Genomic DNA, 11,773 nt, shown 5'->3' with positions numbered 1-11,773 from the left:
ATAATTTCATGTCTAACACTTTGATGGGGTTGTTCAAGTGACATTGCTGCCAGATTAACATGGTAGAGGGAAAACAGCTTAAATACTTGGCCAGCAAATGACATCTGTTGCTGGTAACGGAGGAAGTTCAACTTGGTTGTCTTAACATGGCTTGGGTTTTACACTCATTTTCTATTTTTAAAATTCTTTTATTTTCTTCCTGATTCAATTAACAAGTTTTTATTTAGTGCCTGCTCTCTGCCCAGCACTGTCCTAGGAATTCTAAGAGATATAAAAGAAGCTTCGTGAAACAATTTTGTAAATTCTTGCCAAGTGTGGAGATCAGTGTGGAATGGGGTGGCTAGAAAGTTGTCTTGGAAGCATTGAGCCTTGAGCTGAGCTTTGGAAAGAGGCTGAGATAAGTAGAAGGCGTGCAGAAGATGCTTAACGGGCGCAGAGAGTGCACGGTGGGGAGAAGAGAGAACTAAAAGTGATCAGAGAGGCTAAGGCCAGTTTAGAAAGGACCTGATGGAGAGGTAATCCTAATATTAGCATGGAAAGAGGAGAGAAAGGAAACCAGGTGCAAGAAGACCAGGGGATAGCTTGTTACAGTAATCTGTACGTAAAATGAGGGTTTGGATTACAATGTACAAGAGGTTATGCAAAGGAAAGAAAGAATTCATGAGACTTTTCAAAGGAAGAAATATCAGGTCTTGATGGCAAGCTGGAAATAAGAAGGGAGAAAGGTCACACATAATTTCAATATTTGTAGCTTGGGAGAAAAATGACTCATTTTCATTTCTCTTTTTTTCCTCACACACAATTTGAAACCCTCCTAATGTCCAGTTGGCGCATCATGACAAAAATAATCTTTTTTTTTTTCATTAGAAACATGTTATCTTGTTTGCCTCTATCTACAAAACCCAAGCTGAATCCTGCCCTACATTTTTCTATGCTAGCACTCACACCTTTGTAGAAGGGTTTACTGCTCAGGCCTTGTGGTGTGTGGTTATGTTTAGGAGCCACTAGGCCAAAAGTTCTTTGTGGGCAGGGAACGTATTTTATGGATGGTAAGTACTCAGTAAGTGTGTTACTTGTTGAAGAAAATGGGATTTAAATAAAATGAAACATTAAAAATTTTCCAGAAGTAACTGCATTAAACAAATCATTGAAATTAGAATTTGCATGCATTAAAAGCTTCTCTGCTTCAATCTCTTAAATCACTTGTCAAGGAAGATCACGTGATTTTAACCGCGTTAAGGTCACAGTTTAACTTCTCAGTTTAAATGCTTCAAAACAGTAAAAATATACTAATACTCTGTAATAAACGTCGCTAAAATGAACCGGAATTGAATGAAACACTTCACATATGTTTTACAGAAGTTTTTGGGTAGTGATTACTATTATCACCGTTTAACAGGATAGTAAACAGGAACAGAAAGGTTAAAAAATTTGCACAATGTCACCCAGGTGATAAGCGTTGGAGCTGGGATTTGAACCCAGGTAGTTTGAAGTGGAGTCTCCAGCCCTATTAGCTTTACTCTATATTGCACATACGTAAAGTGCTCATAGTGTGTGCGTCTTAAATGGAATCTTCAAACAATTCTTTTTTGGGGCACTACAGGTTATTTGAAGCATACTAATATATCTTTTTTTTTTCCCTTCCCAACCCAGTATTGATCGGTGTCCAGTTTTATACAGTATATCCTTAAAAGGAAACATGAAAGGAAGAAATACATTTGTATTCTCTTCAGAAATGTACAAGAGTAAACGAATTACTCTTGCAATAAAAGCATTTTACAGACCACCGAATAAAAACCCCTTTACCTGGAACCGAAATAATACCCCCCTCCCCTCGCTTTATTAAAAGCCTCGCTTTATTTGGAAACTCTTTAAATAAGTGGTCATATGATTAAAAAAAGAAGCGGCGCGCCCCCTCCCCGGCGGCCGGGCGCAGCTGTCCGCGCCTCGCCCGCGCCCAGCCGCCCGCATTCCAATTCTCTGAGGTCACCGCCGCCGCCGCCCCGGATCCGTCCACCCGCCGGGCCCAGGGGGAGGAACGCCTGGCCCCGGCCCGCTCCGCTGTCCCGGCCGCGTGTCCAGTGTCCGTCTGTCAGTCCGTTTTCCTGCCGCCCGCGCCCCCGCCCGGTTTCTTTGCACCGCGCCCCCCAGCCGCTGGCCCCACCTCCCAGCCTAGCCTCTCGCCGTCGCCGCGGGCTAACTGTCCAGGGGAATGGTCTACGGGCCGACTTTTTGGAGACAGGAAGTGAGGAATGCGAGCCCCATGAGCGCGCCACGGCGCGGGCTGGCGTGCGGACGAGGCTGCAGCGGCCGCGCGACTGGGCCCGGGGAGGCGGGCCGCTGAACCCGCGCGCGGCCCCGAGGATGCGGGAGCGGGAGCAGGTGAGGGCGCGGGGCCCCGGCGGGCGGGCTGTGTCCGTACGCAGGGACCCCCGAGCGCACTGGTCAGCCCTGAAGTCCTGGAGGATGGGTCTCGTGGATCCGACAGATGGCAGACACGTAACAAAGAGAAAAGTCTTCCTTTTCCAGGTTCTCTTTGATATATTTGAGTAATTTTATTTTGACCGCCTCAGCTAATTGTTGGCGGCTTAATTCTGGATCAGATATGTAAAAGTCAGACATAATTTGTGCTTCTCGGGATCTGAAAGTGTGAAATTGACCACATAACTTTGGCGAGAGGGGGCGGAGGGAAGGACTGTTTTGGTGACGTCTTGTTTTGTTTTGGGAGTAATGAGTGTTTAATTTAGAAAAAAGAATTCTTGGGTCTGCAAATTCCGACTTGTGATTTCTGCAAATCCCGATTAGATTGACTGCTCTTGGCAAGCTCGTACTATTTTCCTTTTTGCTGAGAAAGCCTTATGATAATAGCGTATGGTCGCAAACACATTCAAAACACTCGTGTGCTCCATGTGACAGTATTAGGATATGGTAGTAATTTTACTCTGGAAATATTTACGTTTTGTTTCTAAGGTATTTCATTCTCCACTGTCTTTACCCAGATATCTTATTTGTCCATGAGAAACATGTTTCATTTAATATATAGATTTATTTTTATTTTATTTTGGGGGGGAGGGTGCATGCGCCGGGAATGGGATCTTCGGCATGGCAGGAGAGCTTTCTACCACTGAACCACCCGTATACCCTAATGTATAGATTCAGATAGCCTGAAAGTATCATATACTTTCTTCCTGTAGTGATTATTTTATTTTGGAGCAACTTTGGCAAACTGACATATGGTGAGGGCAATAGAAGCAAGGGGGAAAATGCTACAAGATTCCAGGTTAACGTGTATTTGAGAAACTTTTGGAAGGGGTTGTGAAGTGCATAAATTATAAGGACTTACAAATAGCTCAGACTGCCTTTTGAAAGCTTTTACTGAAGCAGAATTTAATGTGTTTCTGCTGTCTTTAGTACATAACTGAAAAGTTTTGTAAAGAAACAAAGTATCTCCTAGACTTTTCTTCAAAAACCTATTATTTAGGAATTATCTGTTTACTTTAGTAGTTAGATAAATTATAACTTTATACCCAACTGCTTTTCTAATTATTGCATATTATTTTACACCTAACACGGACAAAAAGCCTGATCACCTTAAACTTCTGCTATTCTTGATTTTGATACTACTTTCAAACATTCATAGTCTTATGATATCACTTGAAAGCAAATATTGTCCATGATTGAAAATTAAGATCAATAAATCAGTGATAATTTTTCAAAAATTTCATTCAGTATAACACTATTTCAACACAATGGGTTTCATATAAATATGTAAAAAGCAAGCCATACTCATGGATGTATCTTGTGAAAAAAAATGCTCCCTATAAACACATACATCAACTTTTTAAGTTACGTTATAACATCTTCCAAAATAAAAAAAACTCAATAGCAAAAACTTTGACTTCTCATTATCCCTGATGCTGAAAAACATTTCAAATCTCAGGGACAAATGAAAGTTTGCTTAATCAGAGCTTAAGTTTATTAAGTTATGTAGTGTAGTGTCTACTGCCTTCAAGGCTTAGTTCTATCTTTGTAGTGAAAAGACTACCAAATCTGAACTCGTAGTACAAATATTTCTCTTTCCTCTGCTATATGCAATATCTTGTTCATCTATACGACTTAGTCTGTCCTGTTTCCAGTTACCATGATTTGTATATAAAATTGAAATCCACTACTTCATCTTCTGAAAGGGTATTTAGTATACGTAGTATGTTAAACATACCTAATCTTTTAAATTTACACAAACACTGCTGACTTAGGTAATTTTCCAATTAAAAGCTATCAACGGCTGTCTTTTCCTGATTTTTATTTCTCATTTTGCTCTAATTATTTCTAGTTTATACCTCTAAAACAAACAGCAAAGAGTTTTGAAAAACTGCAGGTGGAAACTATCTTTATAGAATTACTTTGTTTCCTTCAATAGTATAGTACTTTTAGTAAGCTACAGAAGGCAGTTAGAAAATGCTCTTAGTAAATGCTCTTAGTTAACACTGTTTTAAGTGGTTCCATTTTTGTTTCCTCTGGCCTTCCTCTATACTGTTTAACTTTTATTTTTCTGGCTATCCGAGGATAACTAGCGCTAGAAAAGCACAACGACAACAACAAAAACAGCAGACAGGGAGAAAACCGTGGTCGGTTCCTGATTAGAGAACTCTGAGTGTAATTATAGCATCCTCGTAATCTCCTTAAGGAGAGAGACTGTTTGGAATTCGTCTTTGATTTCTCACAATGTCTTCTGAACTGCCTTGTATTCAGGCAGGCAGTACTCATTTGTGGACTGGAATTTTCAGTTTGTTAAGTTCGCCAAAACCTAGTGTAATAGCTTAAATCCTATTTCTCTAGTATTGCCATCCTCCAGTCTTGAGTGGCATCACTTCTGAGGCTAAGACGCAGTCGGGAAAGCGAGAAATAGTAAAAGCACTAGGGGTGAGGGACCTGGGGTCGACTGCCAGCTTAGCTTGTCCCTGTGTGAAGCTGAGAAAACCGCTCTCCTTTTGAGGCTTGGGTTCCGTGTCTGTCAGATGAGAGGGTTGGGGATCGCCTGGCCGATCCTGTCCCACTCCAGGCAGCCCCACTCTGAGTGGATTGCTGGACGATTTCTCCTTGCGGGCAGCCTCTGCGCAGAGGAAGAGGGAGTGTGGGGGCTGTCACCGGACTCTGGAAATATCCAGGATTTTGTCCACTCGTTAAGGGGGGGGAAATCCCAGTACAAAATTTCCTAGATGTCAGTCGATCCAAGTTTGCCTCGGCTCAGGAGTTACTATCAATAGGTGTGGTTAAAAACATTGCAGGTTGCGTATTTTGGGATCCTACGACTCCAAATCAGAAATCAACCAAGCCCCGCCCAACCTCTGCCGCTAGTGGGGCTGGAGTTGGGCCCTTTAAATTTTCCCTCCGGGAGTAGGGGGGCCGGTCCTTCCCTAGTGAGTCCGTCCGGAAACGCGGCCGCGGGCGGCGAGTTCCGGGCCTCGGAGGTGGCCCGTTGGCCGGGCAACGCGGACTCTTCTTCCGGTAGGGGGGGGGGGCGGGGTGGAAGCCGGAGGAGCCGGAGTCCGAGCTCTCGTTCTCGGTGGCCACCTGGGGCTTATGGGCTTACGGAGCTCTAACTGCACCTGGTTATTCCAGGATGGCGTTTGAAGCTTCGTCCGCCTCCTCTTCTGGGCCGGGCTTAGGTGAAGGCTCACCGCCTCTTTGGGCAACCGGATCTGGAGAGGAGCGGGGCCACGCTTCTCAGAACCGCCAGAGTGCTGGTGGCAATCAGATACCAAGCGTTCGCAGGGTCTTGAAGGGTTTCTTATAAATAAATTGATTTTATGATGTAAATATTTATAAACCAGAAAGAGTTCTACAAATGCTTGATAAGCATTTTGGCTTCACCTCTTGAATCTCATAGCTGCCATATGTCAGGAGGGGGGGATTATTCCTCCGATTTGCTTAATGAAACTAGGTCATGAAACGAACTCATTTTGGAGATGTTGTGCAATTCTCTCACTTGAGGACCAAAGAACCCTGACATCTGGAGTATGAGGGGAAGGGGGAGGCAGGCAGAAAGAATTATCCATGAAAAAGCAAAACTTTATCCAAAAAAGGAAGGTCTCAAATGATAGGGCACTAATGATAGCTACTAAATATGGAGTTGTACTAGCGCCGGATATTATCTCATTTAAGTCCGATGATCTATGACTGTAGGATAAAGTGAGAGGTGGAGGCTGACTCTCAGCTCTTAGGTTAAACTTGTCCCTTGCTCCCAGATCCTGTTCAGTGCTTTCTTTTTCCAGAGGACAGGGGAAGCTTTTCCTTTAGAATCTGTTGATTCATATTTTGAAAAGCGAAGTCCAAGGTTGCCAGATTGTCCTTGTAACCTGCGTTCCTCTTTCCTTAGCACTGGAGTGGATGCTCCCTTCACCTGGCCTTTGGAAACTCAATTGCTTTTTAATGGCGGCAGCTGCTGCTGGGTGAGCAGCTGGAGACTGGACAACACTCATCCGGCCTGCGAAGGATCCCTTCCTCCACTGTCAACCACCGCTGGATTGGTGGGGTTGCTTTTCCCTCCTTGCCCCTCGACTCTTGAAGGGAGAAGAAGATGCCACTACCATTTGGATTGAAACTGAAACGCACCCGGCGCTACACGGTGTCCAGCAAAAGTTGCCTGGTTGCCCGGATCCAGCTGCTCAACAATGAGTTTGTGGAGTTCACGCTGTCGGTGGAGAGCACTGGGCAGGAGAGCCTGGAGGCTGTGGCCCAAAGGCTAGAGCTGCGGGAGGTAAGCTGCAAAGGGGCAGCAGGCCTCTGGCCTGGCTTAGTGCCATACTTGCCAGCTACTTTAACACACCTGCTAGTAGCTATGTGTGTACCCTGTTGGACACTCAAAACATGTCCATGGCATTATATCTGAGTTGAGCTTGTAAACGACCTTCTCCATGAATGAGGAAATAGATACAGAGTAAGATGGTCTGTCCTTGGGGTGCCCCCATAGAGAATTAGCAACACCTGAGTTTTTGAAAATGTAAATATGTTGCCACAAGATATAATCCATAATCAAATATGAATGGATTTGGATTTTCTAAGTTCACTTTTTTCTTCTGTAACCCCAGATGGGGCATCTTGACCTAGTACACTTTACTTACTTCGTTCATTCAACAAACCTATCGTAGGCCAGGCCAAGGTTCTAGAGACATACCACCTGAGCTTGAATTCTGGGTTACTCACCTATAAGGTGTGACTTTGGAAGAGTTTTCTGACTTCTCGAAGCCCCATTTCCTTCATCAGAACCATGGGGATAAGAGTGATACCTAACCCTTAGAGTGGTTGTATGATTGAAAGTGAAGGTCAAATCATAAGGTCATACTAACCTGTTATGGTAATCACAGGCAGGTTTTCTCTGAACAGTCTCAAAATCCAGTCAATAAGAAGATTGTGAGTGTTCAAGTATCTGGATAATGTCTTAAATTTAAAATGCTGAGTAAGACCTCTGTGAAGAAAAGCACTATAATTAAACCTAGGGCTCACCCTGCCTTTGGCTGCCTAGTTCTGGGGTAAAAAAATATGGAGAAACCCAGTTGTTTCATTTAAATGTCCACGTTATATTCTTAACTGGAAATCTCACTGATGTTGGACTTCATAAGAAGTCAGGAATAGACAAACTCTGCCCCTGGTGACCATCCAATCATATGATCCTTCAGCATTGAAAACTGTTAAGTGCCAGGTCCATACTAGGAATTTACCCTGGTGTTGATAGTAACAAGAAAACAGGAATGATATATGCTATTTTAGGGGAGGTAGACGGTGTTACAGATGATAGGGAGGGGGAGCAAAGAGAAAGCTTCCCAGGGCAAGTGATGTCTGAGCTGGGACCTGAAAGAAGTGGGAGGGACGTCTGATCAGAGGACTGAAGAGGCTTCTAGCAAGGGGAACTGCACAAGCAGAGGCCAAAGATGTGAAAGCAGGTGAAATGCCTGAAGCTAGAAATGGTGAGATGGAAGGCTGAGAGAAAGGGCCACATGATGCAGGCAGGGCTTTTGTTAAAGGTTTTGCACTTATCCTGAAGGTAGTGAGGAAACTAGTGAAGGATTTTTTTTTTTTTTTTTTTTTGCATGGGCCGGCACCGGGAAACGAACCTGGGTCTCCAGTATGGCAGGCGAGAGCTCTGCCACTGGGCCACCATGGGCCGCCCTAGTGAAGGATTTTAAATGGGGGTGTGGTGTGATTGTTTTGCAATGTAACAGCCCTCTGCAGAATGATTAAAGAGGAGTGGTTCTAGTGCAGATAGTCGCCACCTGGATTTGGATGAGGATGGAGAGAAGTTGGTAGAATCTGGAAATATTCAGGACCTACCTACGAAACGTTGGAAGTAGGACTACCAAAAGGTCCAGGTTGATACTCTGGTCTCCTGTAGATGGTGGGGACCATAAGAGGAGAAGCAGGTTTGAAGGGTGCAAGGAGAGTCTTGTGGTGAGTTCAGTTTTGGAGATACTGAGTTTGAAATGCTACTTAGAGATGTTGAACAAATAGATTGATATTGTGTGTATGATGGAGCTCAGGTGAGAGATCCAGGCTGGACAGAAGAGATTTAGAAATCATCATTGTATGTCCATAATCAAAGCAGAAGGGGTATGAAGCTATCCAAGGGGAAAAAAAGGACCTGAAAAGAGGACCTAGCAGATCTCTCCGGTTTGAGTAGAGGCAGGAGAGCTTTGGAAGGAAACTGAAACCAAGATGGAGCAGCCCAAGAAGGAGAAAGTACTCCATGAGAGTGCCTCAGTGACCCATTTTGCTTACTTAGTTTATTCCATCTTCTATGCTCCCTGTATCTGTTTTTCCTTTTCCCCCTATTTTGGTTTCTTTTCCCTTTACATTACTTTGTTATGCTTCTAGACCATTAGCTTCTTGAAGAACTATGGTTTATTTGTCTTTTTATTCAGAGTTCCATGAGTGAAATGTGCTCATTAGATACAGGTTGAACCCACAGAAGTTGTTAGCTTCTCTGTTAGTTAAGAAGTCCAAAGAAATTGCCATCCTTTGTTGGAGGTTATCAGTCTCAAGGAATAAGCAACTTTATACAGCTGTGGGTATACTGAGGTTACTTTTTTTTTGGTATGCTGTATGGTGGAAATCACATTTCATTATTTTTCCACTTGAGTATCCTATTATTGCAGTACCATTTATTGATTTTTTTATGGGAGGGATGTGGGGGGGGAGCCGGAAAGTGCACAGGCCAGGAATCAAACCTGCATGGCAGGTGAGAAACCTACAAACTTCCCTCTTAAAGTAAGGTCTCTTGTGTTAAAAAGTAGTCTCAGGGGGGTGCAAGGGTAGCTCAGCAGTAGAATTCTCACCTGTTCTCCCATTTCCATCATTTAACAATAGTTATAGTCAGAAAGTTAATTTGTATAGCAAACTTTTCCTTTGATAGCTCCAGAAGCTCTGCTCTGCAGCATGTAAATAAATGGCTTAAGTCCCAGGCCTAATCTTACCAAATGATTGTTCAAAAATAATCTGAATGGGGCAACACCTGTTCTTAATTTGTGTCCATATAGTGTGTGTGATTCATACCAAGAGGTATTGATAGGCTGATATCTTCTTGCACTGTTTCCCACCAAGCAAACTCAGAATTCCTGTGGCATGTAGATTTGGCTGATGAGCTTTGCTACTGCTCAAACTTAAATTGGAAAAAAGTCTTTACACTGTTTGCTTAATTGAATACCATTTCACTTCTACTATGACAATTATCAGTGTTATACAAGAATTCCATTATAGTATACTATGCCTAGGGACTTCAACTATCTTGGTAGATTTTAATTCTTAAGCTATGTTGTGGGTGTATGGTATTTTTTTTCTTCATATCTTTTTTGAATGTCTGAGATATTTAATAATACATTAGGAAATTTTAAAAAAGGGTTAGTATACTTATTATCCAATTTCATTAATTTAGATTGTTGTTTCTAAATTCACTATATTTGAGCTATGGAAAATGATTTTTAAAAATTAACAAATGTTTATCTTCTTAGGGAAATATTGCTGTTCGTTACAGCCACAGCTGCTCAGAGCTGTTGAAATTCTCTGCATAGCATTCTCTTGAGTTTCACAATAGTTTTTCAAGAGAGGCTGTGAAAGTCTTTGTGGCCTTTAAGGTGGAATTAGAAAGCTTTCTCTTCAGACAAGAAAGTACATGTTGTGAGACAAGAGGTGTCCGCTGGAGATGGCCTCTCCCATGGGGCTGTATCACCTTGATGGATTCAAAAGTCTTGAGTCCCCATGTCAGGCTGGCAGGCTTACAAATCTGTGATCTTGGGGAGGATGACTTTTGTTATCCAGTTCACTAAGAATGATGTGTGAAAACCAGGATGCAAGGGTAGTAATTTACAATGAGATATGGAACCGTCAAGGGCACCAAGAACGTGTGCCCTCTGGCCAGGGCATTCTCTTCCCTGTAGGCAGGTCACATGGGAGGCAAACCAAACCAGAAGTTGCTTGGTGAACACAGAATCAGAGAAGGAGAGTTGGCTCTGAAAACCTTATCTCCATAAGGGGTATAATCCTGCCTCCAGGACCAGGCTAATTCCATTGCAGCCAGGCACCCTTTCCTCTGGAAAGTGCTTAGGAGGCAGCAGCGCTGTCACTTGACAAGACTGTTTAACAGATAGTAGTTAAGGTATTGGCTAGTGGAGTCAGAAAAACCTGGGTCTGAATCCCAGCTCCTCCACTTATCAGGTGTGTGACCTTGGGTAAATTATCTTATTTCCCAAATCCACCAGTTTCTCTTCTGTAAATTGGGGCTAATAGTATCTACTTGATTGTGGCTGTGGGGATTGAATGCATGAAAAAATGTTTATTTAACAGGACCTAATATTTAGGAAATGCAATAAATATTAGTCTTCCTTACTGTTATTATTATTATTTGTGACTTCCATTGCCATGTTTTGGTGACTGATGGACCTTTCTTCAGATTAATTTCATTTCTTTTTATATTTGTAAAATTTGTTTCTTTCACTTACTGAAAGAATACATACATGTTTATGAAATTGTCTTATAGTACAAACAAGTATAGAGATCAATGTTACTGAACTCTTAAAATTTTAGTATATGAATGTAATTTAGCAGTCAGTTTTGAACTTCTATTTCCATGCCAGTTGAAATTAATTTGTACTGTGTCACTGCTCCACTGCCTTCAAAAAGCTAGAACTTCAGTAGGTTTTTACTTCTCGTAACTTGTTTCTTCCCTCCTGCCCCTAGCCAAACTCTAGATTTAAAAGTAATAATTTGGTAACATCTTACAGTAAGGTTTATATTGTCTTTTTTCTTTAAAGCTCATTTTTTCAAGAAAAAGCCTGTCTTTTTCAATCTTATTACATTTTATGATCACATTTTTATGATACAGTCTTGAATCTTAGATTCATTGCAAATTGCTATTTCTTGTACACTCTCCCTTCCTTTATTTTAAGGTCCTTATTCAATTTTTTTTTTTGGCTTTTTGTTTTCCCCAATTTTTTATTTTGAAAAATTTCAAAATTGCAGAAAAGTTGAGAATAACAGTGACCATGCATAACGTTCATCTAGGTTAACCAATTATTAATGTTTTACCACATTTGCTTCCACTCTCTCCTCTTTCTCTGTGAATTTGCCTATTCTAGCTATTCCATATAAGTGGAATCAAACAATATTTGTCTTTTTGTGTTTCGCCTATTTCACTTAACATAATATTTTCAGGGTTCATCCATGTAGTAGAATGTATCAGACATCATTCCCTTTTATGGTTGAGTAATTTCTATATACATGT

The 11,773-nt window shown here is 42.0% G+C and overlaps 1 protein-coding gene across 3 annotated transcripts in view; it reads left to right on the top strand.

The window, feature by feature from the left end:
• The first annotated feature begins 2,045 nt into the window (after positions 1 to 2,045).
• The window catches only part of PTPN21 (protein tyrosine phosphatase non-receptor type 21), a 139,362-nt gene continuing 129,634 nt past the window's right edge, over positions 2,046 to 11,773 (top strand). Inside the window, exons 1-2 of one of the 3 annotated variants that reach the window (XM_077123262.1) lie at positions 2,046 to 2,382; positions 6,380 to 6,760. In XM_077123262.1, coding sequence (XP_076979377.1) covers positions 6,581 to 6,760 — 180 coding nt within the window. In that variant the 5' untranslated portion in view covers positions 2,046 to 2,382; positions 6,380 to 6,580. The other 2 variants (XM_077123264.1, XM_077123263.1) reach the window with 2 other exon arrangements.

Source organism: Tamandua tetradactyla, chromosome 12 (assembly GCF_023851605.1).
Source record: "Tamandua tetradactyla isolate mTamTet1 chromosome 12, mTamTet1.pri, whole genome shotgun sequence".
Taxonomy (NCBI): Eukaryota; Metazoa; Chordata; class Mammalia; order Pilosa; family Myrmecophagidae; genus Tamandua; species Tamandua tetradactyla.
This window is presented reverse-complemented; position numbering and strand designations above follow the sequence as displayed.